The sequence below is a fragment of the Rhinoraja longicauda genome, chromosome 2 (assembly GCF_053455715.1).
Source record: "Rhinoraja longicauda isolate Sanriku21f chromosome 2, sRhiLon1.1, whole genome shotgun sequence".
NCBI classification, from domain to species: domain Eukaryota; kingdom Metazoa; phylum Chordata; class Chondrichthyes; order Rajiformes; family Arhynchobatidae; genus Rhinoraja; species Rhinoraja longicauda.
In genome coordinates, this window is record NC_135954.1 from 65,839,360 (window position 1) to 65,857,011 (window position 17,652).

Sequence of the window (17,652 nt, forward strand, 5' to 3'; positions counted from 1 at the left end):
CCCAATTTGTCAACCCCTTCCCCCCCATTACTTAGTTTAAAGCTACACGTGTAGCACTAGCACACCTGCCTGCCAGAATGTTGGTCCCCCTGCTGTTAAGGTGCAACCCGTCCCTCTTGTACCGGTCACCCCTACCCCAGAAGATATCCCAGTTGTCTAGAAATCTAAATACCTGCTCCCTGCACCAGCCCCTCAGCCATACATTCATATCCCCGATCTCTCTGTTCCTGCCCTCACCAGCATGAGGTACAGGTAGCAGTCCAGTGACAACCACCTTCGACGTCCTACTTCTCAGTCTTCTTCCTAACTCTCTAAACTCACGTTGCAGTATCTCCTTCCTCTTCCTTCCAATGTCGTTCGTGCCCACGTGCACAACTACCTCCGGTTGATCGCCTTCCCTCACTAGGATGTTCTGAAGCCGGTCCGTGATGTCTTGAACCCTGGCACCAGGGAGTCAACCGACCATCCTCAAGTCCTGCTTGCGGCCACAAAATCTACTGTCCGTACCACGAACAATGGAGTCACCCACTATTATGGCTCTTCCTGACTTCGGCCTCCCCGGTCGAGACTCCTTGCCTGGATTAGAGCCGCCAACCAGTCCGCCGCTCGGACTGGGAACATCTTCTGCCCCGACAGCTCCCAAGAGGGTGTACCTGTTTGCAATAGGCACAGCCACCGGGGTCTCCTGGAGTCTACGTTCACTCACCCCTGAAACAGTCTCCCACCTTCGCTCAACCTGAACCCTTGGCGTGACAGCCTCACAGTAGGTCCTGTCCAGGAAACTCTCACATTCCCGGATGGCCCTGAGGTCATCCAGCTGCTTCTCCAACTCCACCACACGTCCATTCAGGAGATGCACCTGGACACACATCTTGCTGGTGTAGCTCCCAGAAGCTCCAGCGGTGTCCCTACCTTCCCACATCCTGCAGGAAACGCACTGCACCAACTTATCTGCCATTATTGTCTAAAAAAAAGAAAATCAGGCTCGAAAACAAGTGTAACCTCCTCACCTCAGCCTCCTCGAAGACTCGCAGCCAAAGACTCGCACTTTACTCACAGGGCACTTTACTCACAGGGCACTTTACTCACAGGGCACTTTACTCACAGGGCACTTTACTCACAGGGCACTTTACTCACAGGGCACTTTACTCACAGGGCACTTTACTCACAGGGCACTTTACTCACAGGGCACTTTACTCACAGGGCACTTTACTCACAGGGCACTTTACTCACAGGGCACTTTACTCACAGGGCACTTTACTCACAGGGCACTTTACTCACAGGGCACTTTACTCACAGGGCACTTTACTCACAGGGCACTTTACTCACAGGGCACTTTACTCACAGGGCACTTTACTCACAGGGCTGCACCCCTTATGAAAGCCTTGTTAATATCAGTCTCTAAATTACCTAATTGGCCAATTTGCCAAACTTCCAATTTAATTGATCAGCCAATCCACTCACTCACTTCTTCCTGACAAGCTTGGAAGTATGTGCTTTATTGACTGCCTGCTAGCGTCCCTTTGGCACTCTTTTTAAATTGCCTTTCTACCAGCGATTAACACACTTACTTTGCTCGCTTTCAGCCAACGGTCGTCCTTGCTCCTTCTTTCCCGACCTTTTCCTGACTCTTTTCATCTCCTTTGCAATGAATATAATACTAAATTGTTCAAGAGGTATCCATCAACAGGATTAATTAAATTAGTTGCTGATGGTTGACAGTCTCCGTGGCGTAAAGGGCCTGCTTCAATGATATATTTATGACAATACGACTCTTGGCCAGAGTCTGCAATGGCTTTCTCACTGTAAACTTGGTAAAATTGATTGGGAAATGTTGTTACCATAAAATCATGACCTGGAAATGGGAAGTACAGTAATTTGCGAAGAGAAAGTGAATAATTTGTCTCTCGGATTTGTGGGTGACTGCAAGAACAAGGTATTCTACAAGAACAAAATGTTTTGTAGCTTTTAATTTTAAAAATGTGTTGTTTTATTTAGGTTGGTAAAGAATTTATTTGAACTTGCCCGAGAACACAAGCCTTCAATTATCTTCATTGATGAAGTTGATTCTCTTTGTGGTTCGAGGAGTGAAAATGAAAGTGAAGCTGCAAGGCGTATTAAAACAGAGTTTTTGGTTCAGATGCAAGGTAAGCTAATTGTGGAAATTTGTACATTTCATAAGTGATAGGAGCAGAATTAGGCTGTTTGGCCCATCAAGTCTACTCCAGCATTCTGATCTATCTCCCTCACAACCGCATTCTCCTGCCTTCTCCCCATAACCCCTGACACACGTACTAATCAAGAATCTCTAATTCTGCTTGGAAAAAAAATCCACCAACTTGGCCTCCACAGCCTTCTATGGCATTTGCAAGCAAAATGTAAGACTTGCAGGACTGAAATCAAAAACATTAATTCAGTCCCATCAGATTCATTTCTTTATCATGATTCCTAACTTCCTACATTGTCACTGATTAACAACTTGAGTATTTCTAACATTTTGTCTTTATTTCACATTTCCAGCACTGTGATCCTTTTGCCTTTCCATTTATATATAGTTATATAAACATAGCACAAAAAGTAAGGAAATTTGTGTTTGGTAGATTATTTCTTTGTTGTAACAATGCTTCTTGGCAATAAATCTTATACCGTTGGAAAGCCTGTTTATTTCCCTTTTAAATGGTGCCACATTTGTAAGGAACATGCATTTGTGGGATGAGCAGCAGAGCTGAGTATGTGGGTTGCGCCCATGAAAAATCTGCCAAATCTTCTCTGCCAATGTCAAACAGCTTATTCTGCCATTGACTTGTTCGGTGTTGTTTGGTGGATTGGATGATTGAAGTCTGAAGAAACAAGACATATTGGCAATTTAACAATTTATTCATTTAATAAACAGGAGCCTCAGTAGCGTGTGGAAGAACCATACACAGCCACAACAGCCTGGCACCTCCTCCTCATGCTGGTCACCAGCCTGGTCACACACTGTTGTGGGATGGCATCCCATTCTTCAACCAGCATTTGACGCAAGTCAGCCAACGTGGTTGTGTTGGTCACTCTGGCACGAACAGCACGCCCAAGCAGATCCCACAAGTGTTCAATGGGGTTGAGGTCAGGACTGCTGGCAGGCCATTCCATCCTCTCCACTCCCAAATTCTGGAGGTAGTCTCTGAGAAACCCTCCTCTGTGGGGGCGAGCATTGTCATCTTGGAGGATAGAGTTCGGTCCCAGACTGTGGAGATATGGGATTGCCACTGGTTGCAGAATCTCATCTCGATATCTCTCTGCATTGAGATTGCCTCCAATGATGACAAGCCTCGTTTTTCCAGTGAGGGAGATGCCGCCCCACACCATCACACTGCTCCACCAAAAGATGTTACTCTATCGGTGCAGCAATCAGCATAGTGTTCTCCGCGTCTTCTCCACACTTTGACTCTATGATCCAACTGCCGTAGGCAGAATCTGGACTCATCGCTGAACATAACGTTCCTCCACATGTTCAGGTTCCAGTGCACGTGTTGCCGACACCAGCGCAAACGGGCCTGACGGTGAAGGGCAGTCATGGCAGGCCTCCTGGCAGCCCTATGAGACCGGAGATCGGCTGCGTGCAGTCTGTTCCGAATTGTCTGGGCAGAGAGCCGTCGGCCATATCGTCCTGCAAACCTTGACTGCAAATCTGTAGAAGACAGCCTACGGTTCCTAAGTGCTGACAGGGTGAGGAAAAGGTCTTCTTCGGGTGTCGTCTTCTTGGGATGCCCACTTCGCGGCCTGTCTCTGACATCCCCCGTTATATGGAACTTGGCCCTCACTTTGGAGATGGTACTAGGGCTCACTCCAAATAATGCCGCAACTTGGTTTTGCGGAACACCAGCTTGAAGTTGCCCTATCGCATGGGCCCTAACCAGATCAGTCAAACGTGGCATGCCGATTCTTGGAGCAGACACCTACTGACCACTGTAGCAGGGCCCATGCTCACAGATGCTGCCAATCGGGTGCCAATCAGGCACCTGATTGTCAGCACCTGGGGGTACCAGAAGCTCAAAACAAGAGTCAATAGCAACAGCGGAATAAGCTGCTTGGCATTGGCAGAGAAGATTTGGCAATGTTTTCATGGGCGCAACCCATATACTCAGCTCTGCTGCTCATCCCACAAATGCATGTTCCTTACAAATGTGGCACCATTTAAAAGGGAAATAAACAGGCTTTCCAACGGTATAAGATTTATTGCCAAGAAGCATTGTTACAACAAAGAAATAATCTACCAAACACAAATTTCCTTACTTTTTGTGCTATGTTTATTTCCTAAGAAACGTTTCGTGTTATTAAGATAGCATAGTGGCTTTTCAGAATCTAAAGTAATGTTATGTCAGCATTAATTATTCAGAAATCTTCTTATTTTATGAAATCCAGATTAATTATCAGTTTTAAGTTGCATGGAGAAAATTGCAACAAATCTAGTTATTATTTCTTCATAATATGGTCCGGTGAAATTACAGTTCAAATTAAGGACTTGTCAAGTCTTTGCTCTGCTTTATGAAATATTTGACTGGTTTTAAGATAATCAACTGAACTTATAAATTAATTGGCCCTTGCGTTTAGCTTAGTTTAGAGATACAGTGCGGAAACAGGCCCTTCGACGCACCGGGTCCGCGCCGACCAGCGATCCCCGCACATCAACACCATCCTGCACCCACTAAGGACAATTTTTACATTTACTAAGCCAATTAACCTACAAACCTGTATGTCTTTCGAATGTGGGAGGAAACCGAAGATCTCGGAGAAAACCCACGCAGTTCATGGGGAGAACGTACAAACTCCGTACAGACAGCACCCGTAGTCGGGACTGAACCCAGGTCTCCAGTGCTGCATTCGCTGTAAGGCAGCAACTCTACCGCTGCGCCACCGTGACTGCCATAGCGTTTTTCCATTGAATAAATCAGATGTGCCAAGAAACATTTATCTGAAATAAATTGTTTTGCTTTGTCTCTCAGCAAACTCTTAATAGCCAGATACAACTCATAGTGTTCTTCTAAAGCAGCACTTAGCTTCCAAACATTTTGAAACCAGTATGTTTTTTTAAAATGCTAGGAAAAAAAATCAATACGTTGCTCAATGGCATTTTGATCCAGTGTTAGATCGCGAGTACAGATCTATTACTCTGATATTAGATCGGGGAATAATTACTAGTACGGTTCTTAATACTCAGATATAACTTGTGTCCTAATTTATTTCATCTAAATGTGCAGTTTTCAATATGACTAATTTGTGCACTGATGAATTGTACTGCCATTATTAAAATTATTATTATATTGGTAATTGCCACTTTAATCCAGTTATTTACATAAAGCACTATACATATTAAGATTACTGCTGTTTTTGGCAGGTGTGGGAGTGCAAAATGAAGGAATCCTGGTACTTGGAGCAACCAATATCCCGTGGGTTCTCGATTCTGCCATAAGGAGGAGGTAAGAATTTGTTTCTGGAACTGTTTAAGCTTACTTAATTGTGCTTTGTCAATTAAAAAACAACTATCCAAATTTCAATTAAACTAGTATGACTGGATGAATGGAACAATGATGCCACTGTCTTTTCAATTTGACAAACCTGGTTTTAACACATCTGAAGGGCTACACGAGTAAGAATTACAAACCCACATATTCCTAAAAATATTCTCTCTTAACAAAGAGGAACATTCAAAATGTGTGCTATTCATGCTACTAGTAATATTGCATAAAATGCTGTGACTCTTGGATGTGAAATAATAAGTACAACCACGAGAGGGACCTCTTTCTCCCAGAGACTGGTAAGTATCTGAGAGAATGATGGAAGCAGAGTCACTGGGTGAAAAGATCCACTTCAAGTGCTTGGCATTGGATGAAATAAAAAATCAAACTTTATTGCAGGAATAACAAAAAAAATTACACAATAGCCACAATAACAATTATTACTCTTTTCCATCCTAACTGTTGAGCCACATGTTTCCGAATAACTGCCTTCACCATTCACGTTCCCTATAGTCAACAAAATGGTGATTGTCAAGGAGTTGAGTGGTGAGACCTTTATTTAAGGGTCTCGACCCGAAACGTCACCCATTCCTTCTCTCCCGAGATGCTGCCTGACCTGCTGAGTTACTCCAGCATTTTGTGAATAAATAAATTTATTTCTTGCATGATCCTCAAACAGAGCAGTTAGTGAACTGGAGGATTCAAATTGTGCCTTTCATTCAAAAGACCTGGAAACCCTTTGACAGATAGCAAAGGGAGTTTGCAGGTAGTGTAGCTGAAACATCGCTTCAGTGACCCAGGTTCGGTGACCTCCATAGATTCTCCCTGTGACCATGTGGATTTCCCCTTGTGATGCTCTGATTTCCATCTGCATTCCAAAGGTATGCGCATTATTAGTTTAATTGGCTACTGTAAATTGCCCCAGTGCAGGGTAGATGGTGAGAGAATCTAGAAGGTGTTACAGGGCATGTGTTAGAGAATGTGTTGGAGAAATAAGTGGTGCAAAGATATTGGGATTCTTCTGAGAACCACCACAGACCCAATAGTGGCTGCTTCCTACATTGTTTTGAAATAAAGATCTGATTAAATGTTCCCATTTATCTTTTAATATTTAAATATTATATGAAATGCAGATTTAAATATTATTTATGTTAAGAGTTGTGAGTAAATAGTTGTGATATCGCTCGTTTTTTTTGTAAAATAGAGAAATTTTATTAGCTGCACGTTAACTCTCTGCCATTAATGCAATCTTGGTATCTAATTTGTAGGATCGTGTTTCATTGCATGTAAACAATTTCTTGTGAATTATTTCACTGATAGCAAATTGTTCTGTGACACAACACCTCAAATAGAAATCCTTTTAGACCGTAATGGTGTATCCTTATTGTTTTGATGTGTTTATGCTTTATTCTTAATTGTTAACTGTATGTTTGTGTTGTCATTTGCGAGCGGAGCACCAAGGCACATTCCTTGTATATGCATACTTGGCCAATAAACTTATTCATTCATTCATTCATTCATTCATTCATTCATTCATTCATTATGTACATTTAATCTAGTCTTTGCTTTTTTTTTGCAGAAGAATTCAGTTTATTAACCTACATCCAACCTGGTAAACTATTCTGATGAATAGATTCACGCAATGGATGGAATGTAATATAGCTTGAATGCCTTGTATACTGTTTTGGCCAAAAAAAGTTGAATTGCTTCGGCACAGGTTACTTGTTTAATGCATCTCCCTCTCATTGCCTTTGGCTTAACAACGATTCATTCCTGTGCTATAACTGATGTTTTCCAGATTTGAGAAACGTATCTACATCGCATTACCTGAGCAGGCTGCTCGTACTGTGATGTTTAAATTACACCTTGGTACTACGCAAAACAGTCTATCTGAGGAAGATTACCGGATTCTTGCAAAAAAAACAGATGGGTATTCTGGGGCTGACATCAGTGTCATTGTACGAGATGCTCTGATGCAGCCAGTCAGGAAGGTTCAGTCAGCCACTCACTTCAAGAGGGTAAGGTACAACAAACCTACTAGTAAATTTCAGGAAAGATGGAGACATGCTGTTGATACAATAGAAAATTATAAAGAAGTTATACTGCACAAAATTGCATTAATTATTCCTTTTCACATTTTGTTAACGTCTCTCTGTGCAATGGGTCAACTTTTCACTTGTGTATCAGCTACTAGATCAATGTTTAGTTTCCCTTCGCTATCAACTTGTACTCCAAAGGAGCTTGCCTCCAATTTATCTCCGTCCATGCTATAACATAGCTTTCGAGTCACTTCATTCACACCTGTTGAACAAAAAGATTGTAACTCCTCCAAAGGTTTCTAGTTTTGTATTCCAAGGACATGCTGGTACCTTGCAGAACAGTGTTTTTGTACTTCTGCAGAAGGACTTGGACAGGTTGGGAGAGTGGGCAGAGAAGTGGCAGATGGAATATAGTGCAGTAAGGTGTGGAGTCATGCATTTTGGTAGTAGGAATAAAGGCATAGACTATTTTCTAAATGGGGAGAGAATCCAGAAATTGTAGGTGTAAAGGGAGTGCTGGTGCAAGATTCCCAAAAAGTTAATTTGCAAGTCAAATCGATAGTTAGGAAGGTAAACATAATGCTCGCATTTATTTCAAGAGGGCTAGAATACAAAAACACGGATGTAATGCTGAGGCTCTAAGGCCGCATTTGGAGTATTGTGAGCAATTTTGGGCACCCATACTGAGGAAAGATGTACTGGCTCTGGAGAGGGTCCAGGGGAGGTTTACAAGAATGATCCCAGGAATGAGGGGGTTAACATATGATAAGCGTTTGATGGCATTGGGCCTGCACTCGCTGGAGTTTAGAAGGTTGAGAGGGGACCTCATTGAAAATTACCGAGACTTGGATAGAGCGGATGTGGAGAGGATGTTTCCACTCATGGGAGAGTCTAGGGCTGGAAATCATAGCCTCAGAATTAAAGGACGTTCCTTTAGGAAGGAGATGAGAAGGAATTTCTTTAGTCAGAGGGTGGTGAATCTGTGGAATTCTTTGCCACAGAAGGCTGGAGGCCTTAAATGGATATTTTTAAAGCATAGATAGATTATTGATTAGTACGCGTGTCAGGGTTAATGGGGAGAAGGCAGGAGAATGGGGTTAGGAGGGAGAGATAGATCAGCCATGATTGATTGGCAAAGTAGACAATGGCCGAATGGTCTAATTCTGCTTCAATCACTTATGACCTTTGAATATATATTTTGTTTCAAGTACCTGGATCTTGTATATATCCTTGTTTTGAAGTTTGACACTATCCAGTCAGCTGCCGCATCTGTTTCCTTTCCATTCCTTATTCTATCTTGCCAAACTTTTCAGATTTCAGATTCTTCTCAGTTCTGAATGTGCTTTTTTCTTCTTTCATATTTACCCCCTTATTACCTTTCCCATGTCACCTTGTTGCTGACACCCACCAGTTATTCCTTGGATTATATTACCACTAAAACACTGAGCACCCTACCTTTTTTTTTTGGGGGGGGGGGCATATCCCAAAGAAATAACACGTGGCCTTTCTGTCAACTCAAATTGTTGTTCGAATCCAACCTCACTTTCTCCTCAAATCCTTGAAAGTATTCTCCCAAATTTGTTAACATTTTTCACATTCCTTGCAGTTGAATTTTTGTCTTGTTATCGTGCTGCAATAACTTTTATCAAAGTCATTCTTTGTGATTGTGAGAAGGCAATCCATCCCTTCATCCTTATTGTCCTGAGTGCCGTTTTTAGCACAAATGGTTGCACTACTGCCTTCCATGGGCATCTTGAGGCATCTAGTGGAGAGGGGCCACACCAGCCTGGTTCCTTTCACGCTCTCTGGTCTTGGGTCAAATAGCCTGCAATAGACTCCACACCATTGTCTCTTTGACAACACCACCAACACTTTTTTCACCACGTGCCCAACAGTAATATCGAAAAATCAAACATGTATTTGTTCGTTGATGACACCCAGACATCTATCTCTACCTTGATGTCTTTTGACTGCTTTAGTGACTATATTGTCAGGCAATTTGTTAGAGATGAGCAAAAAATCACCCCATGTAAAATTTTAAGAGATCAAAGCCATTATTCTCAACCACCGAATATAGAACATCACAGGAACATGCCCTTTGGCCCACAATGACTATGTAAATTAAATGAATCTCTTCTGCCTGCACATGAATCACATCCCTCCATTCCTTACATATGAATGTACCTATCCAAAAGCCTCTTAAATTCCAATATTGTACTTGCCTCCACCACCATCCCTGGTAACCTGTGCCAAGCACCCATAAGTCTGTAAAATAACTTGCCCTGCACATCTCCTTTAAACTTTGCCCCTCTCATTTTAAAGCTATGCCCTCCAATCTTTGACATTGCAACCTTTGTTCTGCCCTCCATGACTTGTGGTCATTCAGCACCTGTTGTCTGTGTCCTAACTTGCACTATCCTTTTTATCCATCTCTTCTGGTTGCAAAATTTCATCTGTTATGAGTGAGATAATGAGCGATGTATTGAAATTCTCAACCACATCCTAATATTCCTCAATTCTTGGTCCATCCCCCATCTCCATAATCCCAAGATCTGTGGCTCCTTGAAATTATCTGTGCTCATCCAATTTCACTCTTGATTTTTCTTGAACTTCATTGCTTCATCACCCAAACAGGGCTCAGTGCTCTTGACCCCTTTCTAAATGTCTCAGCTTCTCTACACATCTTTCAATCTTTATGACTTCTCTTAAAACCTACATTGGGGCCATCCATCCTAATCTCCTTATATGGCTTAATGATAAATTGTGTTTGTCATTTTGACCTGGATTGTTTTTAATATTTGTGGTGCTATTTAAGTAAGGTTTTACATTTCAGGCTGCTTTGTAGAAAAAGCATTTAACATTTTATGGAGATTACTTCATGAGCACATTAGATAAGAATAATTTGTTTGTTATTTAATTTTTAGGTCAGGGGTCCTTCAAATTCAGATCCATCTGTAATTGTGGATGACCTCCTAACCCCTTGTTCACCAGGTGACCCCAATGCTTTGGAGATGACATGGAATGATGTTCCGGGTGATAAACTTCTGGAGTCTATAGTCTCCATGGCAAGTTATTTTAATTTTTGCGGATGTTATTATACTTCTGTATTCTAACTTCTTAATTGTTGTTGGTTTTCTTCTCAAAGAATCTTGTTGAAAATCACCTTGCATGTCTAACCATAGCAGTTTAGTTCAGAGTTTACAACATCAATCTATTAGTAAAATACTTGGGCAACTGGCTCATGAGCATAATATGTGAATTGGCCATCTTTCAATAAATGTGAAACTTGAGCTAGTCGAAGACAATTTGACTATGTCTTTGACTTTGCCTCGTTACTTTAAAATACTTATGTAAGGTCTTTAAAATACTTATGTGAGGTATGATATAATAATAATAATAATAATAATAATATTCATTTATTGTCATTGCAACGAGTACAACGAAATTAAAAAAATAGCCAATCCTGACGGTGCGTAAAAACATATATGCAATAAATGCAAAAACAAATAAATACAATTATATTAAGTACAAAAGTTTTAACAGTGTTGCCTAGTGCAGAAGGTAGTGTTCAGTTCTAGTATTGCCCTGGGGTAAAAACTGTTCTTAAGTCTGTTTGTTCGGGATTTGATCGACCTGAAACGTCGACCAGAGGGCAGATGAACAAACAGACGGTGGCCGGGGTGGGATGGATCTTTTATTATTTTGCCTGCTCTACTGAGGCAGCGTAGGCTGAACAGGTGCTCCAGGGAGGGCAGTGAGCAGCCGATGATCTTCTGGGCCGTCGTGATGACCCTCTGAAGGGCCTTCCTGTCCTTTTCTGAGCAGCTGGCATACCATGTGGTTATACAGTATGCCAGTACACACTCGATGGAGCAGCGATAGAAGGACATCATGAGCTTCTCCTGCAGGTTGGTCTTCCTGAGGATCCTCAGGAAGTGGAGTCTCTGCTGTGCCTTCTTCACTGTGGTGATGGTGTTGGTAGACCAGGTAAGATCCTCTGCGATGTGCGTACCCAGGAACCTGAAAGCGGGTACCCTTTCCACACAGACCCCATTGATGTAGAGTGGGTCGTATTCTGCACTGGTTTTCCTGAAGTCTATTATAAGTTCCTTTGTTTTGGAGGAGTTCAGGACAAGATTGTTCACTGAACACCATGCTGCCAGCCTTTGGATTTCATCCCTGTAGGCTGTCTCATCTCCTCCTGAGATGAGTCCAACCACAGTCGTGTCATCCGCGAACTTGATGATGGTGTTGGTGGGATGGGTGGGGGCGCAGTCGTGAGTGTAGAGGGAGTAAAGGATGGGGCTCAACACACAGCCCTGTGGTGAGCCGGTGCTCAGTGTAATGGTGGAGGAGAGGTGAGGGCCTATTTTGACGGTCTGGGGGCGGTTGGTCAGGAAGTCCTTGATCCATTGGCAGATGGTTTGGGAAAATCCAAGTCAGAAAATTTGGTGACCAGTCTGCTCGGAATGACCATGTTAAAGGCAGAGCTGAAGTCGAGGAAGAGCATCCTCACATAGCTCCCCTGGTGTTCAAGGTGGGTCAGTGCAGTGTGAAGAGCAGTGTCGATGGCATCCCCTGTAGACCTATTTGCTCTGTAGGCAAACTGGTATGGGTCGAAGGTGGGTGGGAGGCTGGCTTTGATGTGCTGCAGGACCAATCTCTCGAAGCACTTTGTGATGACCGGTGTGAGTGCTACCGGATGGTAGTCGTTAAGGCCGCTGATGACAGACTTTTTCGGCAGTGGGATGATTGTGGCAGACTTCAGGCAGGGAGGGATGGTGGATTTTAAAAGGGACAGGTTGAAGATTTTTGTGAAGACCTCAGATAATTGGTCTGCACATTCCCTCAGCACTCTGCCCGTCACACCATCGGGGCCTGCAGCTTTCCTGGGATTCACTGCTCTGAGCACGCACTTAACATCATACTCCTGCACAGTGAAGGTGTTGCTGTCAGGTGCTGGAGAGGGTGTTATGTCTGCCACTGCAGCTTTCACCTCGAAACGAGCAAAGAAACAGTTAAGTTCCTCTGCCAGCGAGGCGTCGCCGTCGGCAGTCGTCCGGTTGCTGGTCTTGTAGTTGGTGATGTGCTGGATGCCTTGCCATACCCGCCATGGGTCATTGTTGGTAAAGTGGTCCTCAATCTTCCTCTTGTAGGACGCTTTGGCATCCTTGATGCCTCTCTTCAAGTTGGTTCTAGCAGCACTGTATAGAGCTCTATCACTAGACCTGAAGGCGGTGTTACGGTCCTTGAGGAGAGACCTGACATCCTTTGTCATCCAGGGCTTCTGATTGGGATACAACCGGATACGTTTGTCGACGGTGACATTGTCAACACAGTTTTGGATGTAGCAGAGTACAGTTGATGTATACTCCTCCAAGTCCTGATCCTCAAAAATATCCCAGTTGGTCCTTTCGAAGCAATCCTGCAGCTGCGAGGAAGCTCCTTCAGGCCATGTCTTAACAGTCTTTATGGTGACTGTAGCTTTCCTCCTGAGTGGGGTGTATGCTGGAGTTAAGAATATGGACAGGTGATCTGACTGCCCCAGGTGTGGTAGTGGTGCAGTTTCTAAATGCATATTTCTTGCATGTACTGTGTGGTGCCATACATTTTTCATAAATTATTTAATCCCTTAAGAAACCAAACAAACTGGCATGAAATTCTCCTTCCCTATTCAAAGACAACCGAGATTGCTAGAACAAAATGATCGCCTAGCACCAATCTGGTCTCCTGGTATTTCAACATATTCTTCCGTACATGTACTGACCAATTTAACTTATTTTTAAGTTCTGAGATCTGAATTCTGATCTGCAATCAGAAATTACAAATGTTACTCTGCTGTTCAAGAAGGGAGCGAGGCAAATGGGGGGTAACTATAGGCCGGTTAGCCTGACTTCAGTGCTTGGTAAGATTGTAGAGACCATTAAGATTGTGGTTTCTGAGTACTTAGAAACACATGGTAAAATATGCCAAAGTCAGCATTGGTTTGTGAAGGGGAGATCTTGTCCAACAAATCTGTTGGAATTCTTTGAGGAAGTAAATAGCAGGATAGATAAGGAGAAAATCAGTGGATGCATTCTAGCATGGATAGAAAGTTGGCTGAATGGCAGAAGGCAAACTGTTAATCTCTGCTTTAAAAAATTCTCTGCTGGGAATAAAGGTTTTTCTGGTTGGCTGCCAGTGACTAGTGGTGTTCCACGTTATTGGAATTGTTGGCTTTATGGCCTTGTTTGTTGATGATATGAAGATAAGTGGAGGGGAAGGTAGTGTGGAAGGCAGCAGGGCATCTGCAGAAGGACTTTGACAGGTTGGGAGAGTGGGCAAAGAAGTGGCAGATGGAATACAACATAGCAAAGTGTACAGTCAAGGGATGTGCTGGCATTGGAGAGGATCCAGAGGAGGTTTACGAGAATGATCCCGGGGATGATTGGGTTAACGCATGATGGGTGTTTGACGGCTCTGGCCCTATATTCGCTGGAGTTTGGAAGGATGAGGGGAGGGAGGGGGGATGTTATTGAAACTTACCGAATAGTGAAAGGCCTGGATAGAGTGGATGTGGAGAGGATGTTTTCACTAGTGGGAGAGTCTAGGGCCAGAGGGCACAGCCTCAGAATAAAAGAACGTACCTTTTGAAAGAAGATGAAGAGGAATTATTTTGTCACAGGGTGGGGATACTGTAGAATTCATTGTCATAGATGGCTGTGGAAGCCGTCATTGGGTATTTTTAAAGCAGAGATTAACAGTTTCTTGATTAGTAAGGATGTGAAAGGTTATGGGGAGAAGGATTCAGAGGTGCTGGATAGATCAGCCGTGATTGAATGGCGGAGTAAACTCGATGGGCCGAATGCCCTAATTCTGCTCCCATGACATGAATTTATCCATGGTTCTTGCCATTTAAAAAGTACTGTTTCATGTATCCAAAATAGATGACATTGCATGTTCCCCATTAATCTATTATTTTGCTCTCTCAACTAGTCTATTGCTTTTTGCAACCTTCTACTCCCATATACTCTTTATTGTGCATGTTAGTCATTCTTTTCAATTCTTCTTGAAGATATTCCTTTCTTGTTTTTCATTTACCCATATTGAATTGGGTAAATGGAAGAAATCCAGGTGCAAAGGGGAGGCATGTCTTCGCAACAAAATTGATGATAGGAACATTGTTAGGAGGATCTCGACCCAAAACGTCACCCATTCCTTCTCCAGAGATGCGGCATGTCCCGCTGAGTTACTCCAGTTTTTTGTGTCTATCTTCGGTTTAAACCAGCATCTGCAGTTCCTTCTTACACATTGTTTTATGGGAGATTTTTAAAGAGTAAAATATGTTTCTCTAACCATTCCAAATTTAGTGCAAGAGGAATAATCTGTCGTGTTAGATGACTAAATAAGTATATAAAGCTTTAAACTAAAGTGGTTCACCTATGAGGCATTTGAAATATTCAGTTCTGAACTAACAATTTTAATTCGTGTGAAAACATATTGGAAATGTAAAGGCTTTAGAAAGAGCTGTGAATTCAAATCATTCAGAATGCAAGAGAAACAAGTTAATTTTTAAAAAAAATTGGAATATGAATAAAGTATTGTCCTGTGCTGGGATTATTGTATTCCTCACATTTGCTCCTTTTTTCCCCACAGCCTGACATGCTGCAATCATTAACACACATAAAACCAACAGTTAATGATGAAGATCTGAAGAAATTGAAAAAATTCACAGAAGACTTTGGTCAGGAAGGCTAAACCATCACAGCATAATTTGCACTACAGTTTTTCTTTGTTTCTTGAACTTTTTTTCTATTCAACAGTCAATTACATATACTAGTGAGAATTTACTTTACTTTTTAATATTGTAAAATCTTAACTCATGTCTCAGGTCATGGAACTTTGTATAAAGTTGGATTTGCATCTTATATTATCTTAATGTCTGCATGTGCCTATCATGAAACAGTTCTCATTGCATTTAGGAAAGGCTTGAGGGCATAATGCTGGTTCCACCAAGGGTTTAGCATGATATTTATATAGTACAAAAACCATTAAGGATTTTTAAATGCATTGAGTACTCTACATATCAGTTTGCTGGGTTGCTATGGACTGTATGATAATCTTGGTTATTGGTGATACATTCCAAATTGTGAATAGGACATTTTAAACTGACTATTTGCACAAACTGTAATAATTGTACTGCCCTTGGGCTTGGGCCTTTTCATTGTACTTCAAGTACATGCTAAGACTTTCTACTAATGATGCGCATAAAATACAAATCTTAAGCTTTATTATGGAGAAATTTGGATTAATTACGTCTTGTTGGAAGAAATGAACGAGGTAAGATACCCACATTTTTTTTACAATCTGAATGTCTAAAATTCATGAAACCTTAAATTTAGTTTAATTTGTTTATTTGTAAATAAATCTTGCATCTACTTAATGCTGAGCATTTTTTTAAACTAATTTTCACAATTCAGAAAGTGGGGCATTGTCAAACATTTATGAATTGCATTTCTTCAAGATTGCCAAAAAGAAATTCTGAGCTCATTTTGTTAAGTGCCTCCAGCATAGAGCAAGATATGGCCATCTGAGTTGCATGATTGCCAGCAAGTGTGCTGCTGTGGTGAAGATTGCTACTCTGGCACTTGTGTTTTACCTCAGCATTTTAATCAATTTGGTCTGCAGTCTCAATGTAGATGAATTGTCAGATAAAATGACTGAACAAGGTGTTGACAATATTCCAGGTCAATATTTGCAGGAGTTGGATTAGAGTTGATAAAATTAAGTGTCAATGTCCTCCTAATCTTAGCAGATGGAAGAAAAGTTGTTTGCATAGTTATAAGTGAAGACCATTAATAAGCATTCAAGCCCACTTAATATTAAATTAAATGTGAGTTCGATCTTGCAGCTTAGCAATTGGTTAATGTCTTCAATTTCTTGCAGCTTATCAATAGTGATGCCCTCTCAGTTAGTTACCTCCAATTATTTATGAATCAAAAATCAACATTTATCACTATACATCGATTCTGGGAATAAATAAATGCCAAAAAAAAAAAAGTTTCACACCAGCTAAACGGTTTGATAAGTGTAACAATACCCTCAAATCATGTTGGTTCATTTTACAAGTGTTATATTCTGCTGAAGTTTGAACTAGATTTCTTATACTAAATGGTTTCACTTAGAACTGTACTTTGCCTTGACAATTTAATCACAATATCCTTCATAATGTTTGGGCCAAAGACCCATCATTTATTTATTTGCCTCTGTACTCCACAATTTGAGATTTGTAATTGAAAAAAATCGTATGTGGTTAAAGCGCACTTTGTCAGATTTTAATAAAGGCCATTTTTATACATTTTGGTTTTACCATGTAGAAATTACAGCAGTGTTAAAGCATAGTCCCCCCCATTTCAGGGCACCATAATGTTTGGGACACAGCAATATCATGTAAATGAAAGTGGTCATGTTTAGTATTTTGTTGCATATCCTTTGCTTGCAATGACTGCTTGAAGTCTGCGATTCATGGACATCACCAGTTGCTGGGTGTCTTCTCTGGTGATGCTCTGTCAGGCCTGTATTGCAGCCATCTTTAGCTTAAGCTTGTTTTGGGGGCTAGTCCCCTTCAGTTTTCTCTTCAGCATATAAAAGGCACGTTCAATTGGGTTCAGATCGGGGGATTGACTTGGTCACTCAAGAATTGGCCATTTTTTAGCTTTGAAAATCTCCTTTGTTGCTTTAGCAGTATGTTTGGGATTATTGTCTTGCTGTAGACTGAACCGCTGGCCAATGAGGCATTTGTTTGAACTTGAGCAGATCGGATGTGTATACACTGATGAGCCAAAATATTATGACCACCTTCCTAATATGCTGTTGGTCCATCCAGCGTGCTGCCAAAACAGCACCAACCCGCCGAGGCATGGACTCTACAAGACCCCTGAAGGTGTCCTGTAGTATCTGGCACCAAAACATTAGCAGCAGATCCTTCAAGTCCTGTAAGTTGTGAGGTGGAGCCGCTGTGGATCGGACTTGTCAATCCAGCACATCCCACAGATGCTCAATTGGATTGAGTATGGAGAATTTGGAGGCCAGGGCAACACCGTGAACACTCCATCATGTTCCTCAAACCATTCCCG

General features: G+C 41.9%; 1 protein-coding gene across 1 annotated transcript in view; it reads left to right on the top strand.

The window, feature by feature from the left end:
* The window catches only part of LOC144605175 (vacuolar protein sorting-associated protein 4B-like), a 42,524-nt gene extending 26,565 nt beyond the window's left edge, over positions 1-15,959 (top strand). The window contains exons 7-11 of the mRNA XM_078420263.1: positions 1,999-2,147; positions 5,378-5,459; positions 7,297-7,516; positions 10,462-10,602; positions 15,173-15,959. Of these exons, the coding sequence (XP_078276389.1) occupies positions 1,999-2,147; positions 5,378-5,459; positions 7,297-7,516; positions 10,462-10,602; positions 15,173-15,274 (694 nt within the window). The 3' untranslated portion in view covers positions 15,275-15,959. The remainder of the gene's footprint in view (positions 1-1,998; positions 2,148-5,377; positions 5,460-7,296; positions 7,517-10,461; positions 10,603-15,172) is intronic.
* Positions 15,960-17,652: the final 1,693 nt, after the last annotated feature.